The following is a 23,160-nucleotide window of genomic DNA, read 5'->3' on the forward strand; positions in this document are numbered from 1 at the left end:
TTTCAATTGTATTTCTGTTTTATCTTTTTGTCTTTATTTTATCTCATTTTCAGGATTTTGAATCATGGATGCATGTATTGTATTATTGATGTCTGAAAAGGACAATGTGTGCAGGTGTTGGAACAGTTCCTCCACTCGAGCACATTGTTGCCTAGTGAAAGTCCAAGTGAACACACACGCAGACAGTGTGAGTGCGGCTGGCCGCCAACATACTTTCATGTGATATTTATAAGCGCTGCGGCTGGCTGCCATGTTTGCAAAACCAGACTGCGGTCATAAATTTTCAAATCTTTGTGAGCGGACTCAGTTGTGGTCTTGATGTGTCTCTGGCGCTACTGTGGCACAGCCAACCGAGATGGGAGAGCTGCTGTGCGTTGTGCTCACTCGACATTGTTTTAGACTTGAATTTGTTTTTGTTGTTGTTGAAGGTAAAGAATATATGCCTTTGAGTATTGTGCCACTATTTTGTTTTCAGTTATCTGTTGCTTCAGAAATGGTGACTATATTGGTGATGGCTGATAGTAACTAATAGTATGTTAATGGCACATTTCGTAGTGTTCTCTTTAAGCTAGGCGTAGTGCAAGTATCCCGCCATCAGCATTCGATTAAATAAATCCATCTGGCCCCTATTAGCAGAAACACGAGTTTGGCTACATGTCAGCCCGCCATGTGACCAAAAGCAAAATGCGCCTGTTGCATAATTTTGCGTAAAGACTCTCCAGGTGCCGCTTCATGTCTGCTCTCCGCCTTCCCTGAGAAGTAAATCTTCCCTGCTGCAAATTTCCGTTCCGCTCCGCCACTCTCCTTTCCGTTCGGACGTGTATTGCCATCGCGCTTAAAGCGGCACCAGCTGGTGGCAGCCTTTGCCCAATGGCGATGGTTTAGCTCATTCGCTCATCTAGTTAGCTTCAGACGGGCGGGCAATGGTTCAGGGCTTGTGACCTTCCGCCTGAGGGCCTGTTGAACTTTGGCGCTTAAAGGCCGAGCTGGGGGAGGGAGAGAGACTTTGGAGGTTGACGCTGGTGTCTTATGGCGTGCTGGAGGTTTTTGAGTGATTTATGACCCATGCAGGGTGGGGGGCCGACCCAGTGCGATTAGTCGGATCAGCCATCCGAGACCAAGAGCGGATCTGTCGCGACACGCGCGGGGCCATACGTGCAAAAACACAACACGCCTCCCTAACTCCGTTCATCCATCTGCTGCTCACTACCCACCGTGTCACTCACTTCTTCTCACCGAGGTGTTTTTCACTTCTTGGTATCTGGCTCCCACCTATGCGGCCGTGGCACCGAGCTCCAGCTAATTGTGTTTACTGACGGACACGCTGCCGCCAAGTGCAAAGATATCCGTTACACCCCCTCGAATCCAACTTATGTCTATACATGTGCCTGGAATCCACCCTCATTCCTCTCACTGACTTTTTCTCTTTGCACTTTCAAATCTCCACTCAGCCCTTTTAATGTGGTCGCACTTGACGCGCTTTGATGTGGGCTAATCTCCGGCACCATCGCCGGCGTGTCGGCCAAAAAAAGCACGGTGGCGGTGGCGTTATTAGCAGCGGTGGGTGTGGATATAGGCTGTCATCTTTCCCCATCATGAGAATGAAAATAGAACTTTCTAAAAACATAGAGGAGTGAGTCAAACAATTTCAATTGTGCTGCTCCCTCTGGTGGCAGACATGCAACTAAACTGGACTCGTGGCGGCTCAGCTTCTCGGTACGGCAGTGATATTAGAATGAGACTAAATATGTTTGTGACTCCGCTTAGATGGCCACATGTGTTGCGGATGCTGATTGTCGACTTTGCCATTTGAGAGAGCGTTCCAAAGTGAACTAATTGAAGGTCAACCCGCGTTGCTGTGAGGCTGCACTGTAAATAGCATCGAGACAGGCACCACCACCTTTGAACTTTCACTCTGTTGGCAGCTTTATCAGCTCAAAGTTGCGCAACTAGCATCTTAGTCCCGGCTAGCCTGAGAACAAAAATCCTTGTTTGTCTTTGTCCAACCACTTAAACCAAAACATTTTGCCTTCCTGACCGATTCACTTTTGTACTTTTAGTTTTGGAAAGCGCTCTCCAAAATTGAAAAAAAGAAAACCAGCTGTGACTCAGGCAACGTTGGGGAAACACAAGCACATAAAAATAGTGTCAACACTGTGGGAGGCGCCACTTTGCACATCTGCTCCGCGCCGCAACCGCACACATTCGAATTTGTGCTCTCAAGTCAAAGCCAAACATGCGCTCGTGTCTTGAAAAATTCTCATCAGCTCGGTGCAATGGCCAGTGTGTTCCTCTTGTCATGTTTCTGGCATTGTGCAAGTAACCACCCGCCCCTCCCTCGCCGTTTGTTGCAAAAACATTCATGTTTGCATTGGCGCCGTGGCATCCCATCATACTTTTTGTCCGCAGATGCCGCTTCCGACCGAGAGCGGATGACGGGCGGTGATCATCACAATGGAGTGTTCTTGGGATGAACTGTTCTCCCGGGAGAGTTATGATAGCCCAGGCAGGGTCCGCTCTGTTGCCGTGTACATTGTGTGCAAGGGAGACACACACACAGACACACACACACACACACACACACACACACACACACACACACACACACACACACACACACACACACACACACACACACACACACACACACACACACACACACACACAGTTCTGCTTGCATGTTTACATCTACTGTTCATGGATATTACTAATGTAGAGTAATCCCCGCCTTCTTTGCAAAGACTCCAGTCCAGCCTGCCCCCGTACTGAGTGAAATCCGCGATATCGAAGCACTCGCTAGCCAGTATTGAGGGGCGGCATTTAATTTTTAAAACCACTTAAAAATGATACAGTTGAACACAAAACAGTGGCCCAGTGTGAATTATAGGCAAGGTTATTTTAGTATGCAAGAATTAACAAAATAACTGAAAGCAAAATTGATAAAACAGTAACAAAATAAAACAAACAAAAATGCTTTTATAAAAAACGAAAGTGATCAGAAACTACGTTTTACGTTCACAAAACTCATTCAAACCTACTATAATGATAGCAAAAATGCCTTTCGTTTTCCTCTTCACTTAATAGCTAATTATTCCGCCCTGGAAAAAGACGGACATCTGAAATAAATCACAAATTGGCAAACCCATAATGATGTAAACCTCTCGCCACCAATCTACCTATAATTAACGCCCAAAGAAACTAAACAGTTCATGGGGGAAAAAAAGAAGAAAAATCAGAAGAGAAAGGTTTCTAGGAAGGATGCGGGGGGGGGGGGGGGGGGGGCGTAATGGACCCGTAGTAGTGTGTGCGTGAGAGGGGAAAAAACGGAAGACTTCCCACTTTGCACGTTGGCGGGCGGGCAGACAAGCAAGCAAGCAGGCAGAGAGCAGTGACAGGAGAAAGGACACACTCGCAAGAGACGAAGACAGTGGAGAGAGGCGACGACAAGTTGGACACTTCACTCATTGTTTGCTTCGCCCATCACGCGCGCGCACGCACCAATAATCGATCTCCAAGTGGACTGATCGTCGCGAGCGGCGTCGGGGGAGCATGCGGCTCGCGTCTGTCTTCAGGTACGCAAACTCACGCGGGATTCTTCCACAAGCTTTTGCGGGCTGCCTTTTACGCACTAACTTTTTTTGGGGGGGGGGGGGGGCGCTTGCACTTAAAATGGACGCCAGTGAGATGATTGCAACAATATGTCACAGAAGCGACGAGCTCGCGGGGGGTCTTTACTTCGGCCTCGGCGGTTCTCTTGTGCCGGGGAGCCTTTGTGAGACGCTCCCTCTGCGTGCGTGCGTCTGTTTGGGGGGGCTGCTTGTTGCGCACTTGTACACAAGCAAGCTGCGAGGGAAAGGCAGAACGCGGTGCGCCGCACTGGCGAAATGGAACCACGGGAGCAATTAGCCGGCCCGGAGTGTGGCTTGCGGGCTGCACGCAGCGGCGATGCTTGCGGTTGTTGGAGCCACAAGTCCATCTTGAATCGTAGTGAGGCGTTTCGCGGCGTGTCACCACTCGAGCGAGGTGTTGGAAACGCTTGCTTGCTTGTTCAGCGGCAACGAGACTTTTCAAAATAGCCCCAATGAAATGAAATGGCAGTTGAGCTCAGCGTGCTTTGGAAATGACTGGAAAGCAAAAATAGGGCGCACGATAACACACGCATAGAGAGAGCACAAGTCAATAAAAAAAAGTGGAGGAGGCCAAATTGGCTCCTCGGGGCAGGTCAGCTGCTTCTAAAGTGAGTCAAAGTCGCCGAGTAAACGACATTTGAACATCTTTGAAAGCGTAAACCCCCATCGGATAGTAACTTTTAAACAAAGTCAAACTTTTTGTCCTCTACTGAAATCTGAGCCCAAACGTCCAAGTAAACGTTTCCTGACATTTTAACGTTTTGTGACGACTGACTTCTTTTTATTGCTAAATGCCTCCGCTTTGTTCATGTTGCGGTCAACGATCGAGCTTCACTGAACTTGAGCTGATCTTTTGCTGATGAGCGGTCTTATGCGTGCGCCAACATACCTTTTGGAATTACGGCCCAAAAAGTTCTATTTAATTGCCGCCAAGGTAAATAAAGGCCAACCTGCTGACCAAAGCAACGCCCCCCCCAAAAAAGTGCTTTTAAAAGCACCATTCCAAAACAAAAACCACAGCCAACAATAGTCCACATTGAGGCAGTGAGCGTGAAATCAAACTCGCATCTATTGATTCGACATGTTGCCGTCAAGATGTTGCTATTTTTTCTGTATTTATTTTTTAAGCTTCTGCTCTTCTGTCCCACCAGGCTCTTTGCGCTGTGGGCCTTTGCGGAGGTCGCGACCTCGGTGAGCAAGCCTGCCAAAAGGAAGGTGAGTGGTGAGCTCCTCACACGCCGCATTTATCGACTTTGACGGCTTCACCTTTCACCGTCACAAGCGTTTGAACGCATACTAGGAAATGATGACATTTTTCCCCCACATTGTAAAATGTCAAAATTGCACTTAATTGGAGCATATTTCGTCTGACTGGAGCATCGAGGTTTTTGTCCGATGGCGTGTGGTGCGATTTTGAGGGCTCTCCGTTGCGCCACTTTGATGTCCAGTTCATGGCGTTGCTGACGCAGTCCTGACGCGAGCCGGCTCGTCATTTAGCCAACCGTGTGTGACTTTGTGAGTCGGTAATCCGTTTTTTCCTGTAGTGGGGCCCGTAGCTGTCAAGGCGCCACAGTGACGCCTTTGTGATCATTGGGTCAAAAAAAAAAAAAAAAAGACAGGTCTGCGGGTACAGTGTTGAAGGAGTTGAAGGAGTAGCAAGTAGCAGGAGGTCACCGGTGGCCTCCTTCAGGGTCAGCGCCCACTCCTCATTAATGTTCCAGCTCTGTGGCAGCTGTGTGTTTGATGTCACTCATTCACACACACATACACACACAGTCATTAGGCCTGTCTGCTTTGACCCCCCCCCCCCCCCCCCCCCACCCGTTCTTCATGCCCCTCCCAACCCATATCTCCCGCTCCTTTCGCTTTCCCTGTTCCCCCGCCATTTTACTTCTGACCTGTCATTTGCATTCCAGCTCATCTGGACTTTAATACTTTGGAACAGGCACATTTGACCAAGTGCAGACTTTGAAGAAAAAAAAAAAACACAAAAAAAAAACGAGTGCTACATTTGACCAAGCGCACACTTAGAAGAAAAAAAATGAGCGGAGGTCCTTCACATTACTAAATCAAGCCAAAATGTTGCATCGTTTGTGGCAGCATAAATTGATAATACTGTGTTTGTGGAATAAGTAGGGCTGGGAAAGTTTCAGGTGTTGAGGAACAAGGCAAAAAAAAAATTAAGATCTAACAATGACTAAGACCTCCTCAGCAGTAGATGGCGCTGCAGCTGTTTGACACACCAGCAAATATTCTGTGCCAGGAAGAAAAATCTTTGTCCACAATTCCTTTTTGTTATTTGTTTATTTATTTTTTGTAAATTTTAAAAATCCAAAGTGCCAGCAGTAACGTTATTCAGATTGACACGTGTACAGCGTGTTTACACGCACACACACACACACACACACACACATATTGACACACTTGACAGGCTTTGAGCGAGCTGGGAAGTGGACCATTCACATTTTGCTGAATGGAAACTTTTGTCCCGCTCATGTTCGCCAAGCGGGCCAGCGTGCCACTTTTGTCATTTGACGGCGCACAAGAAAGCGAGCAAAGTCCAGCCCACGTTGCAACACGTAGACACACGTAACTTATACGTTTTGCTCTCCACCCATCTGCGACCGAGCTGCTCGCTTGGCACATGACTCAATCCCCCGGAATTGGCCCCGATCGAGTACGGCTTTAGGATTTACATTTTGCTTTGAGAAGGAAGGAAACTCGTGAGGCTTGAGGATCAGCTGTAGGCTCGTTGACGCTGTGTGGTCAAAAGTATTGAGACAGCTTGCTTCATAACCACTTACACTCCTCTTGGAAGATTGTCTGTGGGAATTTCTCTGATAGTTCTTTTTCTTTCCCCAAATATTCTGCAAAGTTGGAAGCTGAGTCAATATGCTGGTATGACATTTTTGCCACGTCCCTTTGACCTCTTTTGAGCATGGCTGAGGCCTGCCCACTCACTCCTTTGCGGTATTTAGTCATTGTGTGACACTTAGGAAGCAGTCAAGTTGAGAGGGAACAAAAAAGATCTTCAACTTGCAATTTAGCTCCGAACGCGAAAAAGGCTGACCCGAAGCGTGTCGTTTACCGAGCTGTGATTGCTGCAGACTAAACACGCTTATTAGGTCCCTAATGAAAATAGCACTGCTGTTCAGATGTTCCGCTTGAAGGCCCAGCAAGTGACCTTTGGATCAAACACATTTTCATACCACGGCAACACAAACAAGCATGTTTCCTCTGCATGTACACTCAAGATTATTTTTGGGGGGGGCTAGCGTGAGAAGTTGGGTGAGGTCGCTCAGAAGAACATCAAGTCTTTGCTGCACACGTTTGGAGTGTCAACCGCTTTGCTGCGATGATATCACGTCATCGTATTTTGCGCTTGGGTACAGCAAAGTAGATTTTCTGTGTGAAAATATGCGCTTACGTCAGAGGAGTTGCTTCGATTGTGCAATGAGGGTCAACAGTGCAATTCCAGAGTTGCGACAAGACTTTTCTTGGGCCAACGCTAGCTTGGTTAGCATAATGACAAGTTGGCCGAAGATATCTAACGACCCAAGGAAAATAAAAGTTCTCTGAAATGTCTAAATTCCTCTCAGCTCACCAGTATGGCAATGAAATTTGTGGAGGATAAAGAATCTATGACTGCCGATATTGTTGTCTGTCCCGTCTCCATGTGTTGCCAGCGACACGGTTTGTGCAACAGCACTTAAAGGCTTAAAGCACCGCATCATGCATGCCACGAGTGTCGGCATTAAGCTAGCAAACTGAAAGGCTAAGTAAGCCGTGCGCTTGTTTTAAATACACAAAGCGTCATTCTCTTTGTTTGGTGTTGAGTTTGACGCTCAACCTCAACTAGGACAAGTCAAAGGCCAGGACGGTGGAAATGTTTTTTTGTTTGTGTTTGTCAGGCGGCCGGGCGGAGGTCCAGACAAGTGTTGGAGACGGAGCCCGTGGAAGGGGTGTGGTCGACGTGGGCGGAGTGGTCCTCTTGCTCCCAGTCATGCGGAGTGGGCGTGTCGCAGAGAAGCAGAAAGTGCCTGCCGCCTCCGCCCGCCCCACCTTCCGTTTCTTACCCATCACCCAACTGGGGCGGGTATTTCCACCCTTCCCCTCAACTGCCGCCCCATCACCGGGCACCCGATCTCAACCGGGGGCTGCCGCTCTACCGAAATTCCCCGGCAGGGGGCGACGATCCGCCGTCGCCTTTCTATCAAACGGAGTACCCCGCAACCGCTCGGAACCGAGTGTCCGTGTACCGATCGCCTCAGCGCGTTCCCTCGCCGGCCTACGAGCAGCAACAGCAGCGCAGCATCAGGAGGCCCGGCGGCAGGAGATCGGCCAGCACCGCTCGGGAGTCTTTGCCAGTCAGGAGGTGAGTGATGTACTTAAATTCCACATGGTGGCTTGCCGTTTGTTCTTCGATGAGCTCAAGAAAGTCTTTTATTTATTTGTTTGGTTCCCAGACACACTAAGTACACTTAATGCGAGATGTGACATTTGCTTTGCGCCGCGTCCCCAAACTTGTCTGCAAAGTGACATGCAGGAAATGAAACTTGCAAGGCTTGCATAAGGCATCAGCACTTTGGAATGGTTGCGAGGACTTTTTTTTATTTATTTTTTTACATCTTTCTCGTCTGGACCCAGAAAAGAATTAGGGTCCTCCAAAAAGATCAACGGGGTACTCGGGAGACGTGTCTGAAGACTGGTTGTGTAAAAACCGCGACTGTGATGATTTTGTAGCTGCACAGCATCTTCATCATGCTTTGGACTTTGATTTTGGCATTAGTGAATGTTTGTTATTATGTTCCAGCCCACTGAAGCATTGCAAGTTGAACCGATGCCTTTCTAAGACGCTGAGTTTTTGTTATCACTGCGCTATTACTAGAGGATGTGAGTCAAGGCAAACATAAAGTCTCACTACGATAATTTCTTGTCGAGGATAAAGAATATATGTCTGTGTCAACGACGTGTGCAATTTTACAATCTGCGACGTGGATACTTTTAGCATTACAATCAATGGCAATTTCCATCACCGTTTAGCATTAACAGAAAACAGCTAAGTGGCAGCTTATATCTCAAGGCAGGATGCTTTCATTTTGACTTCTGATTCTGACCTTTTACGTTCACGTCATGACTGCAGACACTCTTGTGTGCGTCCCGCAGGTCTTCATCCATCCGCCCAGGCCAGTTTGGCTACGGTAAAGTCCCCTTCTCCCTGCCTTTGCACCGGCCTAGTCGACAGGCTCGCCACACGGCCAACGGCACCATCTCGGCCTCCTCGGCACCCCAACTGGCCGACGACGAGAGAGAAGAAGAGAGCGCAACCACCGCCGCACCCGCCAATACTGCCACACCCCAACCGCGCGCCAGAAGTGAGCACAGGAGGGTTCGAGTTCCGCCCTCTCCCCCTCACTATCTGCTGCGGTCCCCATCTTCATCATCATCATCATCATCATCATCATCATCATCATCATCATCATCATCATCATCAGTGTTGTCTGGTCACCGCCGCTTTGACTGGCGCACCGTCACTGCCCCGCCCCCACCGCTCCCTGCTGGCTCGCCTCACTCGCAGCCGGCTGGCACCTCTTTGGCCTATGCCTCCCCTCTGCATCGGCCCTTGCACAGAGAAAGGACGGTGCACGTGGGATTGGAACCCCGGCCCCCGCAAGCCGGCAACGTGTACCCGCTTCGGCACCCCATGAGACCACATGTGGGCGAGGAGGAGGGGAGCTTTGGAGCGTGGAGAACGGCGCCAAACTACAGATGCACCGGTCCCGAGAAGGAATATCGCAGGTGCTTCTCGCAGGTAAGCTGTCCAAACACAGTGATGCTGCTTTTCAGATATTTGACTCAAAGGCTAAGCTAGCTGATTGTTTTCGAGGTGTCAATCTGGGTTTTCAGCCTCCAGCGGGGATTGGAGGGGGGGGGGTATGTGTGCGTGTGTGTGTGTGTGTGTGTCCCACACAGTCCTCATGAACATTAATGAGGGCACAGTGTTGAAGGCTGGTGGCATCGAAGAGAGAATGTGAAGGTCAACAGAGTGTTTTTGGGAGGTTTGATCATTCCCTAGCGCCAACACTGCCCTGTTGTGCTTGTGCACTGACATGGAACCTATCAAATGCGTACGTGCTCATGCACAGTATGTGTGTGCGTGTGTGTCTGGATGAAGACCAGAATACACACATCTGCTTGGGGGCCTTGCTGACGACGGGTGGGCGTGTCCAAATGTCTTGCGGGGAACTTGTCTGTCTTACGGGGGTGCGGCGAGGTTGGGGGGTCGACTGGACGGGCAGGTGACGAAAGCCAAGCCAAGGCGGCCATAACTGCGCTTTCGCCCGGGCAAGAATGCCACGCTTGGAAGCTCCTGCAATTAAAAGTGACATTTAGAGAGGAGCAAAAAACTTGGGGGAGGTCGATGGGATGCCTGAATGAGATCCAACTCGACAAGCCCTGAGTCAAAGGACAAAGGTAATCCTCCATCAGGAACAAGAACCATATTGGGTAATGCAAGAACCTGTTCAAAATGGAATCGCCTCATTTGCATATTTCTGTAGGCCCGAGTCCCATTCGGACACGTTGCTTTGTGGGGCAGTAAACAGCGGGAGAGAGCCGGTCAGTCGCTGCGGAATGCGAGTATGTGCCAGAAGAAAGGAAGAATTCATGGAAAAGTGTGTGAGACAGACCTGCACATTTGCGTGTGTGCGGAGGACCTGTCAGAAGCTGGGGGGAGGGGGAAAGGTGGAATTTGAGAAGAAGCAGTCAGAAAAAGAAAAAGCAGCCGTGGCAGCAGCACTCATGTCAATGCTGGTCTTGGTAGAAGGACAAAAAAGAATCAACATTCCGCACAATCTCGATGTAAACGTCCTTTTTCGCACGCAGTCGGCCAACATAAAACGCTAAGAACACGCTCCCACCGCACGCTCTCCTCATGACGTCAGGAAAGGCATGATTAGCCAAACGTGTGTGCACAACAGCCCCAAATGGGTTGCGGCGCGCTCGCTCGCACACGCGCAACACCCGCGCACACTTGCGGACTTTACAAGCGTGTGTGCCTGGGAACTCCCGCGTGGCTTGAGCGAGGCCCGCCCGCTTCCCTTTTTCTTTTCAATTTTATTAGCACTCTGGGGGAGTTCAAACAAAAGTTGTGGCTGATGAATTGTTATGATTATTCCCTCAAGAGAATTGCAAACACATGTTTTCATTGAAAAGTTGCGCAGCTAAAACAATGTGACAAGAAGAAGCGTGTCTTAATTGATATTTTATAAAGTTGGGAATGTCAGGAATAACTTGGTGATTATCTCCCATTTACTAATCGACCTAGTTGCATTGTTTTCCCCCGTCTATGTTACAAGTCAAATTCCAGAAACGGTTTTGCTTTGGCTTTGCGGTACTTGGGCAAATAGTGAACGACGCATTAAAACAAAAAATTTGATCGACTTCGTGCAATGTGCAATGCCTTTGACAGAATAAGACGTGAAGGCAAACGTGAATGCCTGCTCGCCCATTTACGAGGAGGAAAAACGGGGAAGCAATTTAACAATCGTTTTGCTCAATAAGCCAACTGTAGAAGCGAAGAGTGGTGAGCACGTTCTTTCCAAAGACTGCCCAGCGTGTGTGTGATTCATTCCTTTCTGCTCTCGCTCGCGAGTCCAATTTCTTGTTTACCCAAACAGTAGGTTCTTTTGATCAATAATGCGGAGCAGGACACGCTTGAGGTTTGCTACCAACTTGTGACATGCAATCGCCCCGACCCCCCCCCCCCCTCCCAACCCCCTCTGGGCTTGTTTGAGGAACTGTAAATAAGAGTTTTTTTATGTGCCAGAAGGAAGCGTGACGGTGAGCGTGACGTCACGGTCGCCGCTGGAAACCTAACTGTTGTCAGACAACATCTGGGACTTTCTGTCCACTTAGTCCAACTTTCTCCACCGTTCTTTCTCTTATCTTGTCATTGATGGATGCTCTCTTTTTGTATGCTCGACACCACTTTTGTTTTGGAGGCGGTGTCGGGGTGGGAGGTAGGTGTCAAGGCCAAGGGTCGGCCGCTTCCCGCCATAGAATGCTAATCGCTAACCACAAACAATGCATTTGTGCACACACCCGTATCCAGATAACAAAAATGTATTCATTGAAAAAGTTGACAAGCAAATAACATTTCCTGTCACGGCCAAACCTGCCTGAGATGCAAGATTAAAAAAAAACAGACAGTTGACAACTCACGCCCACACAATTTTAGATCATTTTGATGCGGTGTGACAGAAAAGTGCAACCCAGAATGGAATCCTCAGGCTCCATATGCGGGCACTTGTGTACCCTCAGCGGGATTGTCCAGGAAAAGTGTGACCGCGGCCTAGCTCCATCTCTTGCATCCGTTTTGATGAGACATGATGTGGTATGCTTTGGATCAAGTTTCATCTCTCAGCCGCGTTGGTGCGTCACACGGCAGTAATGCTTGAGGAATGACCATGTCGGTCCTCCTTGCGCTCCATGGATCGAGTTCACATGTCCATCTGTGCAGGCGTGCGCTCACTTGAATGGCGTCAATCTCGATGACGCACCACTGGGACCCTTCCTTTCCATTCACACACACTATTCTGTTGTCCAAAACTCATTAGTTGTGTCTGTCTTGGGCTTTGTTTTTCACCCAGGAGTGTCATGCGTGATTAGGACCAATGTGTGCGTGTGATTGTGTGTGTGTGTGGGTGTGGGTGTGCGTGCATGTGCGTATGCGCGCGTGCACAGCTTTCCACTTTGAGCAGCTGCATTGACTTTGCAGCTGCTCTTTGCTTGCGTGTGTCCTTCACTCATTGTGTCAGCTCGGGGCGCTGATGTTTTCTTTGCGGAGGCATCTCCACAGCTCGCCGCTGTTCGCCGCCGCCAGGCACAATGCCAACACAAGCAACACGGCTTTCTCCTAGTTGTAAGAAAAGAAAAGTTGTACAATACAGCGGCGATCTTCGCCAACAGCAGGTAGAAATCGTTTTACTGTTGATTTGTTGTTTGTTAATAAAATGTGGTTATAAACCTGACACGTGGAGTCGTGAGTGTGCTTTCACTGAATGGGCTCATTCCACATGAATCATTCCTGTATCATGTCAAGCGACAAATCGAATCATTTTTTACTTGAGAGATGCCCGCCCCTCATTTTTGTCATTTGTTACGTTCCGAAATTGCCACCTCTAACCCCCCCAGACGCCTTCCCATCTGCAGTTAAATCAATCAACGCCCCCAGCCACGATTTGCATGCCTGCTCTTAGTTAGTTCCCTCTTTTTTAGCTCTCGCTCTCTTAAGGAACGGAAAACAATGCTTACAGTATGTGAAGAAGTGAACAAAAGAGAGGGAGGGAGTTTTTGGCTTTGAGTGCAGCTGGCGACTTGATTGTTCCACTGGGTCGTGTTCGCCTGGCGAAATAATCCCACACAAGCCATTTACTAGCAAAAAGTTGATCGGCGTCAACAGCGAGCAAGGCCCGCGTGTGCCACTGCGGATGCAAAATGGCGAGGAGAGCGGGCATGACCGCTGACTTATGGAGGAGGGGGGGGTTGCCCACTTTATTGCTGCAACGTTGCTTGGCCAATTTTTGATTTGGAAGGATGGAAGATTGCATAACGAGAATGATGAACGCGCTGCACGCTAACCGGCTGCGAGCTATTGATGACTAGAACAATGATTTGAGAAAATTTGGCAGCAGAACAACTTGAACTCTTACCTCAAGGCACCAAAATATTCCCTTTCATACCTCCGTAAATGTGTCAGACTACGCTCCAAATTGGTTGTCATGGTGACAGTAAACATTGACAGTGGTGTGTGGCTTGTTTTCATCTTTGATGGGACTTGGCGTGTGAGTGAAGTCAGCCGCAAGTTGATGTCGCTTCATTTCACTTGCGCCCTCTTCTTCCCTGTCAATAATTTCAGACTCTATCGCATCTCACCCAGCCCCTCCAATAAAGCAGTCAAAGTTTCCCTTGCCTAACTTGAGTGCTCTTCATGCGGAATTAGCGTCTGATGATTAACGGCGCCTGACAGTGGTGCGTAAAGTCGGCATCTGGTGTCTTGGCTCAAATGCAAAGCGGTTCTTGCTGACGCGTTCCACTGGAGCTTTGTGTCAACAGGTTCGTGCTCATCTTGTCGTCTCTCTGTCTGTCGCCGGCTCTTTAACTCTTTCACATTTTTTACTGCCCACTCCTACGCCCGGCCTAGTCCGCATTCATCTTCTAATAACACACAAACACTCTCCAGATCCCCCCAAGGCTTCGTCCGCCCGTGTCTGTTTTGACTCTTCCTTCGCACTCCGCGCTCTGTTTATCCCATTAGCCCCGCACCCTTTAGTACAATCATGGCATGGATGTACGTCTGCTCCGTTTCGTTTTGAAAGCACCTGCCGCACGGCCCTCCTTGTTGAGGGGCCGCAGCCCAGGAAGTGTCCACTTGGAATCGGAGCCCGGCGTGTGTTTACAGTCCAGCCGACTATTTACAACCATTAGTGGCCACAAGTTTACACGCTGGAGCTTTCAGGTGGTGCTTGTATACTTTACTGACCTTCAACCCCCCAACACACACACACATGTTCTCGGAGTGGCTCGCGGTTTGCGGTGGCAAGCTGAAAGCCAAGATGGATTCATGCGCTTCCTTGGCCTCTTTTGAAAAGCGATTCCTTCCATATGGCCGAGCGTGCCTTTGGGCTCGTTGGGCCTTTCCCCTCCTTTGTTAGTGGTGGCATTCCCCCGCCTATGTTTTTTAAAATTGCCTCCGGGGGCCGACCATTAACAAGATGGCTGACGTTTTTTTTTTTTGCGTGTCTTTTAGGTGTGCACTGGCATCCCGCTGGACTCGCGGGCTGAGCAGTGCGCCGCCTTTAATGCCAAAGAGTTTATGGATCGTCTCTACGACTGGGAGCCTTTCACTGAGGGTGAGTGCGCACACACACACACACACACACACACACACACACACACACACACACACACACACACACACACACACACACACACACACAAAAGCATGCACGTGCGTTTACTTTTCAAATTTTTTTTTTTTTTAATTGACATTCATTTAGTGTTCGTTTTGTACTTTAGATTAAGCACGAATGAAATGTGTACTTTTGCTTGTTTTTCTTCTTTTTCTTAACTAGGGAGTGTGAATTCTTTTCCCACCTGTGGGTATGGGTGAGGTGGAATGACAAGCGAGCCATTGAGGCTCAAACTCTTTTCCACTTTTGCCCACCCCCTCACCAAAATGCTCCCCTTCTTTTCTGTGGCTCCCTCATTTGTGGGACCTCGCCCTTTCTGGCTGCCTCCAGCGCTGCCAAGTTTCTCCTCCCTGCTTTGGACTCAGCTCTCAGCAGATTCCTGCCGAATGAGATAAAGAGCAGAGCGAAATGGAGGCCATGGGATGCATGTGTCACATGGCGACGACGTGGCCCGACCCACTTTTGCTGTCTTATGCAAATGCCAGGAACACAATTAGAAAACTTCCAGATAGGGCAGTGGAGATCTTGCCGAAATGCCAGGTTTTGGCAGATCTTTTGTTTGAGTGGGATTGGTTGATTCTGCATGCGCAGGTGTCATCTTTTGGTTTGCTGTTCTTGGGCCTCATCCCCCCCCCCCCCCCCCCCCCCCAATCCAGCCCCACAACACTTCCTGTCCTCTGGCATTAGCTTTCTCTGCCGGCGTGTGTTTAGATGGAGCGATAGAGAGAGGAAGTATATTTAGACGAGACATATTCCACACTCTGAACACTGAGCTCCGCAAGTGGAGGAGAGAAAAAGGCCAAGCGGACATTTGCTGGATCCGGCCTAAGCTGGAGCTGGCAGCAAGGAGGACAGACGGCGTGCGGGCAGTCATCCACATGCCTGGCGAGCACTTCCGAAGGCAGCAGCCTCTCTTCTGCCCCCGTCTAAAGTCTAATCTCTCAAAGATAGCGATGAGAGCGGGTGGAAAGAGCCAGGCCGGGATTTGTGCCTCTTCCGACGGCTCTCTACACACGTTGACTCGACTAGGGATGATCTTTTAGGCATTCTTTTCTCCTGGCTAGCTCACACCTTTTCTCTGTAGTCACATTGCGTGTGGAAAAGTATTCAGAAACTGCAAAGTTTCTGTTCGAGACATTTGCTTTCCAAAAGTGCCATTCGGTGTTGACACCCGACACTGCGACACACGCAGCGTATTCAAAATGTCAAAAGTTCAAATAATGGCAGAAGAAACCACTTCTTCATGCCTTATTACATGAAAGCGAGTCGAAATATACTTTTCAAATGCGTGGAACTGCGGTTGGAGTTGGAGTTATTTGGAGACATATGATACAGCGTTAAAAATGTCCATTTCAGGAGCAAAAAAAAAAAAAAAGTTTGTCCTTTTCACCCATGGCCCTCCCCCCGCTCCGATGTGCAAGTCACTATGTGAACCTTTTTTGCCACGGTGATCTCACGTCTGTGGCGCTATCGCTCCACTTTGCTGCAGGGCTCCAACCCCGCAACACCTCTGCTCGGTGACCCCTGAGAGAACTGCTTTGTGACTTTTCAAAGAATAGTTTGTCTTTATTTGGAATAAGATCATCTCATTCTTTCAGCGCTAGTGAGGGAATGGTTCGGAATGGGCTCGTCCATTAAAAGCTGGACAGTTTTTGTCAACAGTTTCCAGTAACATGTTAGCTATTAATCCATCTGCAAAATGCACTTGTGGGCCGCTGCGAATCCTCCCCCCCCCCCCCCCCCCGTGAGATACCGCAGTTCTCTCGTCTATTTGAGCGCTGAAAGACGCGATGCACTTTTGTGTGTTTTCCTTTGAAGCGCCCCCCCAAAGCCTCTCGGGTTCCTCCACATATCATAAATTGCGCTACGAAGTCCACGAGGCTCCTTGTAAATCTCACTTCTGACTGTCTCTGTGCCGTGTGTTGCAGTCGGCCCCGAGAAGCAATGCGAGCTGACATGCCGCCCGGTGGGCTACCGGTTCTACGTGCGGCAAGCCGAGCGGGCGCAAGACGGGACACCTTGCTTCAACGTCACCTCCAACGACGTGTGCGTCCAAGGGCAGTGCCTGGTGAGTGGCGGGAAAATTAACAAAATGAATCAACACTTTTAGGAGAGGAAAAGGAGCGCCATTGCTCGGTTGGATTGGCTCGTCTCCTTGAACCGTTGACATGACGTTGGCTAAAGGAATGCTGCACCCCTGCAAATCAAACTGGAATTCTATTCCCATTTAGCCTTTCTTTCCCTGTCCAAGTGCATTTTCATGGCTTTTGGCTCTTGGGTTTCATTCCAATTGGACCGAGCTCCATGGCGAGCCGAAAGGCAAGCCTCAATAAAACGGAGGCACCAAAGTAAAAGACCTCCCTTGCCCCGGTTGGCAGCGGTGGTGCTCGTAAACAGCGACATTGACGATGCAAATGTTTACAAGATGGGAATGTCCGTTTGTCTTCATCCCTAGCTTCTTCTTGTGTTTTTGGCCCCTCCAACTCATCCTCTCTTGTGTTCGTCAGACGGAGGGCTGCGACGGTGTCCTGGGCTCCGGCCTGGCGCTGGACAAGTGCGGCGTCTGCGGGGGGCGGGACTCGGCTTGTCAGAAGGTAACGGGCAGCTTCCAGAATGTCAGCGTTCCCCTCGGCTACCACAAGATCTTGGACATCCCGGCGGGGGCCACCTTCATTAACATCACCGAGAGACGGGCCAGTCCCAACTACTTGGGTGAGACGCTCGCGCAGTTTGATTGTACTTTAGAAAACTGCAACTTCCTGTTTTATAATATTTTTGGTTTTGAGTTGCGGATATGCTCGCGGGAAACTCATTTGTTGAGGCGCGGCTTTGTATCTGTTGAAAGTTTAGCCCCTCAGGGGGTGTTTGCTACCTTTGGCGGGGGATCGTCAATGTTGTGGCCGGGCCGAGTCGGATCCGATGAAGCTCAGCCGGCCTGTGTATTTGTCTTGACAGCCGGTGCTCGCTAATGAGCGCGCTCCGCTGCGTTTTGACCAAGGCGCTCACTCACACACCTTCTTCTTCACCCCGCAGCCATGAGGAGCGCAACGGGGGCTTCGGTGGTAAACGGCCGCTGGGCCGTGGACCCCCCGGGGGAATACCGGGCGGGCGGGACTACCTTCACCTACGCCCGACCTCGAGCGCAGGCGGAGGGGGAAGATGAGCCAGGGGAGTCACTCAGAGCCCTCGGGCCCACCAGTGCACAGCTGCAGCTCTATGTGAGTATGCGGCCGGCCCGCGCAAACTATGCAACATGCGTGGCCACAGGCTGAGCTTCCCCTCGTGTGTGTCGAGATCTTTCTGCGAGACAACATTGTGAGAGAGCGGGATTAAAGCAGACATCTTGAAAGAGGCTAATACAGCCGGCGACTAACAACCTTCACCTCGGGCTAAGATTTAATGAAAGAAAGGGGCCTCGTCAGCAGATTTGCCCGCAGGAGGCGGTAAAAATAGCAAACAATCGCTCACACACATCCGCTTAAATGATTTGATTTTGGCTCGCTTCGCTTGAATTCATGCTGAATTCTGAATACGATCTCTGTTGGAAAACACACAAACTGTTCCACAATCCAAATGGAAATCATTGGTGGTGAAGGTGAGCAGAACGTCTTGCACGCATTGACCGTTCGCAGCAACAACTCTTTTTATAGACGAAAAATAGCCGGTTAAAATGGGAGTCTCTGAGTCGTGTATAGATGACCTTGGCCATGATGTGCCACGTGCTGGCATGCTTGCACATGAGATCAGCGGCAAGCTTTCAACTACACAAGATGGACCGTAGTGTTTTCCACGGCTCACTCAGTAAGCTGCTTTCATAGTTTTTTTGCAGAGGATAAAGAATCTATGCCTGTGAGGATTGTTTTATTATCTGTCGACAGTTTTTTTTTTTTTTGTCATTGCTTTGCCTGGTGTTTGCGCAGATTATTTACCACCAGCAGAACCCGGGAATTGACTATGAGTTCTACATCCCTGTGGAGAAGACCGAAAGTGAGACACCCAGTGAGAGGCAATCGCAGGGGAGGGCGCCCCTTCGTGGTCAGTACCCGCACACTGCTCCAAATTGATGCTGCTGCTTTGATTGATTGTCGCGTGTGGGTGTGACCTCGATGGAAGAGAGGGGTCATGGAACGGCAACTTCTTGAGCATTGCAGTTTTTTTCATTAACGTCCTTCCTGTTTGTGCTCCTCATGCGCAGCCGCCCTTGGCGTGACCATCGACGAACCTGTGCCTGCTGCCATTTCGCCTCCTCTTTCCGTCCCTTCTTTCCCCTCCACCTCCTCCTCCTCTTCTCTATTCGTTCCCCCGTCGTCGCAGCACTGGGCCGCAGGAAGGTCGCCACCTCGGGCCTCGGCCCCCAATCGCAACGCTCGCATCCCACCTCGCACCGACCTGCCGCTGGACACGCAGTTGCCCTTCGCGTGGAGGAGGGGGTCGCTGACGCCGTGTTCTGCTTCCTGTGGCAAAGGTTAGACACTCGAGTCTGTCCACGCCGGATGGAGGTCTGATATTTTTTTCCTTCCTTGCAAATGCAGACTCGAGATACAAGCACTGTATTTTGGCATTGAACGACTGCTGGGAAAAAAAAAAAGCCAAAGTTAATTCAAAGTGCACACAAACACAAAAAGAAGTACACGTTGTGTATTCACCAATCAATCAAACTTTATTTATAGAGCGCATGAATGCAACGTGCAAACACAGATATGCAAACATACACAAGATGAAAAAGGTAGGTGAGCAATGAATCACTAAAGAACTTTGCTCTCCGCTGGACTGGATTTAAGACAAACACACAACCTTGCTTTCGCTAGCTTAATGCTAATGCTAATGCTAACACATAATAGGAAACGCAGAGTCGAGCAACATATTTAGAAATTCACGTACAACCGCGTCAAGCTGCATGTGACTGATTTGAAATGATGTGCTGTCTCCCTCTTGTGGCGGGATTCCGCAAGTACAAGATGCCGCTCACTGGTTGGCTTGCTTTGCCCTCCCAGGTTATCAGTCTCGAGAAATCATCTGCATTGATCGCCATACGGAGGAGCAAGTGCCTGAGAGGAAATGCGACTCCGCCGCTAAACCGGCACCAGAAGAGGAGCCTTGCAATACGCACGGCTGCCCACCATTGTGAGTAAAGATGCACGCACACAAACGTGGCCTCCACCAATGCAGCAAAGTCCGTTGCTTATTCCTTTGACTTTTGAGATCAGCATTGTACAAAACTGCTGCATTGATTTACACCTCAAGATATTTTCAAGTTGCGTGTTAGTGGCGCCTTGACGGCTTGTCTCTGTGATCAGCTGGGAGGCGAGCGCTTGGTCCGAGTGCAGCGTGTCGTGTGGGCCCGGCGCGCAGCAACGGCAACTGCAGTGCAGGCAGACTTTCGGCAACCGCTCCACCATGGTCCACCCACAGCGCTGCGCCGGACAGGTTCCACCCGAGTCCACCCAGGCCTGCCAGCTGCAGCTCTGCTCGCACTGGGAGGTGGGCTCCGACTGGAGCACGGTAAAAAAAAAAAAATCCACCACATGAATTAACGGGTCACTCCTATTTCAAGGCGGCACTTTAACTAGTGTTCATTCATGGCTTGTGCGCTCAGTGCTCGGTGGACTGCGGCGTGGGCAAGAGGACGAGGAGCGTGCGCTGCGTGAGCGACGAGGGCAGTGTGGTCAACGACATGGAGTGCAGCTCCCGGGCTCGGCCGCTGGGCAGCGAGGAGTGCAACATGGGCCCCTGCGTCACCAACTGGTACTCGTCCGCTTGGTCTGCCGCCGTGAGTGCCCCGCCCAGCCACGCCTACAAACGCTCCTTTGCAACGCTCGTTCGTAACTCACCGCTCGCTCATCCCAAGTGCTCGGCGCGTTGCGGCCCCGGCGTCCAGAAGAGGGAGGTGGTGTGCCTGACGCGCGGAGGCGTCCGAGAGGGCCAAGGAGCGGCGGACTGTGTCGCCGACAAGCCGGCCGAGCTGAGAGCTTGCAACGGTGGTCCTTGTGTGCCCGTCGCCAGTTGGTACAGCGGCCCGTGGACGCAGGTGAGAATGTTCCCAAACCGACTTTTTGAATCCCGCCCACCCGATTGGCTTGAGCTGTTCTTGTTGATGGCCTTTATTTCGCAGTGCAACGTTCGGTGCGGGAACGGAACCCAGCGCCGGGACGTCATCTGCGTCCAGAAGTCGGGCGACGAATTCACCACACTGCCCTCAGCCCAATGCGCCCACGAGGACAAACCAGCCGCCGTGCAGGAGTGTGAGATGGGCGATTGCCAGCCGCAGTGGTTCACGACCGAGTGGAGCGCGGTGAGGCACCTACGCAGCCAGCGTCGTGTGTAATGGAAGCGACAACCGCCTTTTGTTTGTTCGTCTTTGCCGTCAGTGTTCTCGCTCTTGCGGGAAAGGCCTCCAGATGCGGGAGGTGCGGTGTCTGACTTCGGACAGGAGGCACAGCCCAAACTGTGACGCCGGCGCCAAGCCCGACCAGGAGCAAAGCTGCAACAGTATCCCCTGCGGCCCTCAAGTCACAGGTTGCGTCACGCAGGCACATTCATCAATCTTTGTATGCTCGCATACCAACCTGCCCCCTCCTCTCCCCTCTCTTTGTTTTTTCGAACCACAGACGAGAACTGCAGGGACCGACGCCACAACTGCGTGATGGTTGTGCAGGCCCGCCTCTGCGTCTACTCCTACTACAAGACGGCCTGCTGTGCTTCCTGCACGCACAGCGCCGCGCAGCGCGCCAAGAGACATTGACGGGAAACTCACAGCTTCCAGATCGGGTCCCAGTTGCACCCCCCCCATCTATTTTAAACAGACAGCAAGTTATGCACTCCTCCAACTTGAAGGGCTCAACTTATTTTTTTGAAATCATCCCAGTGGGGGGCATGGGAAGTACCCATGCACACAGATGTGCCACTGATCAAGGTTGGCCGTGATCATTCCCACAGCGGCGCAGACCTCCCTCTCGGAGATCGTCTGCCAAGTGACCAACATTGCATGGGTCAAACCCGATTTTTTGCAGAAATTTGCCAGGCGCCGTGCCAGATTTCCAAAATTAGAGCTCTGGAAGGAAAACTACAATAAGCGCATCATGCGGGGCAAAACGAACTGTTTTGATTTTTTGTCTTTGTGCACACCGCAGCCTCTCTATGGTCAACCGAGCGAGGATTTCCACCGTCTTTGTTTGCCAAAAATATTCCCTTCAAGTGCCTTTCTAGCATTCTTCTTTTTTTGAAAGATAAACCAAAGGAGGCAGTGAATGACCAAATGTGTTGGAGAATAATGCACAAAAGGTCAACGTGATGGCACAGCAAAGGTGAAATTAAGCTGAATTTAAATCGAGCTAATTATCATGAAATCACAAACTGACCAAGATCATATTCACTGTGTCCAAGTCCAATAATTCACAAAAGTCTTGTTATTCATCCATCCATTCATCTTCTCATCCTATTGCGGGCGTGCTTAAGCCTATCCCAGCAATCTTCGGGCGGTCTGCCTTTAAAAAGAAAAACCCACCCAGTAAATATTGAGCACAATGTGCTGATCGATCAACTGTACATATTGTGTGTATGTGTGAGGACCTTCATCGGTTCCAATTTTTTTTTTTTTTTTGTACCTCCCACACAGCACAAAATCAGTAGCCACGCTCCCACTTGTAAGGTGAGCCATGTGTATATGATGTATGTTTTTCCTGTGTATAAGACGTTTTGAACATAGTAAGCGCTTCTATTTTTTAACTCAGTATTGTATAGTTGACATAGAAGGATTTTATCCACAGCTAACTAGCATATCGCTGACTTGAAGAGAATCTCTCAGTCCGTTTATCTGTCTCTCCCTTGTAGCCACTTTTGAAGTATATGATAAAGAAAGAAAGGACAGTAATTTATCTGTATCAAAGAACATGTAATTTATTTTTGTGCTATTTCTCCCCCTAGCAACCACCAGATTTTTATTACAAAGGCACCTTTTTGTTTCCGCGTGCACACACACGCACGCGCGCACATCTCATAGTACACAAAACAGTGTGACACATTTACGATCTCAATGCTTAAATCAACAGAATAAAACTAAAAAAGCGGATCAATGAAGGCTTCCGTTCATTGTCAGATGGGGAAAAAGGCGCTGTTACGCGGTCCGTCAATGGATGGCGCCATTGAGTCGTGTTATGAGTCATCAGTGTTTCTCAAGCTTATTTAGGACAATAAGAGTTACCTAAACGAGATGTACGTAGAATGCCTTTCACATTTATGGACAGTTTGGACTCTTCGATTGAGCAAACGTGCGTGTATTTTGGAACGTGGATGAGAGGAAACTTGCAAGCGTCACACCGGAAAGTGCGAGTGCCAAACCTCTCAGTGGCGAGACACGCAGTCACCGTGCTGCTCATAAAATGTCGTCTTCTATTTAAAGCTGATGGTTAAATTGTTCCCGAACCTTGGGAGGCACTGATAGATTTTTTCTTGTCAATCCGCTGCCTGGCGTGGACTAACCGTTTGACTCAATCTAATCCGAGCACCTGCTGGCCAATTTGCCACGGAAAACAAACTCCAGGACCAAGTGCGCCAAAAAT

The 23,160-nt window shown here is 49.8% G+C and overlaps 1 protein-coding gene and 1 long non-coding RNA gene across 3 annotated transcripts; one reads left to right on the plus strand and one right to left on the minus strand.

Annotated features, from left to right (window-relative positions):
* The first annotated feature begins 3,335 nt into the window (after nt 1-3,335).
* On the plus strand, nt 3,336-22,674 carry adamtsl4 (ADAMTS like 4). Of its 2 annotated transcripts, XM_088386235.1 has the most exons (18): nt 3,336-3,572; nt 4,781-4,844; nt 7,541-8,004; nt 8,796-9,066; nt 9,097-9,441; nt 14,440-14,542; nt 16,531-16,670; nt 17,110-17,314; nt 17,636-17,820; nt 18,523-18,637; nt 18,798-19,067; nt 19,597-19,726; nt 19,900-20,104; nt 20,199-20,372; nt 20,451-20,630; nt 20,715-20,894; nt 20,971-21,118; nt 21,211-22,674. In XM_088386235.1, the coding sequence occupies exons 1-18, from the start codon at nt 3,550-3,552 to the stop codon at nt 21,342-21,344; spliced, it is 3,336 nt and encodes a 1,111-aa protein (XP_088242361.1). In that variant the 5' UTR covers nt 3,336-3,549; the 3' UTR covers nt 21,345-22,674. The 2 variants fall into 2 exon arrangements, with proteins under 2 accessions (XP_088242361.1, XP_088242360.1); XM_088386234.1 differs by having other exon boundaries at nt 8,796-9,441.
* Nucleotides 11,738-13,397, minus strand: LOC148392519 (uncharacterized). Its single transcript, XR_015860674.1, has 2 exons — nt 13,343-13,397; nt 11,738-12,546 (listed from the first exon to the last, which is right to left on the minus strand). It is a non-coding gene; the product is annotated as an uncharacterized LOC148392519 (long non-coding RNA).
* Nucleotides 22,675-23,160: the final 486 nt, after the last annotated feature.

This window comes from Syngnathus floridae, chromosome 10 (assembly GCF_059516105.1).
Source record: "Syngnathus floridae isolate MCC-2025c chromosome 10, RoL_Sflo_1.0, whole genome shotgun sequence".
In the NCBI taxonomy this organism is placed as follows: Eukaryota; Metazoa; Chordata; class Actinopteri; order Syngnathiformes; family Syngnathidae; genus Syngnathus; species Syngnathus floridae.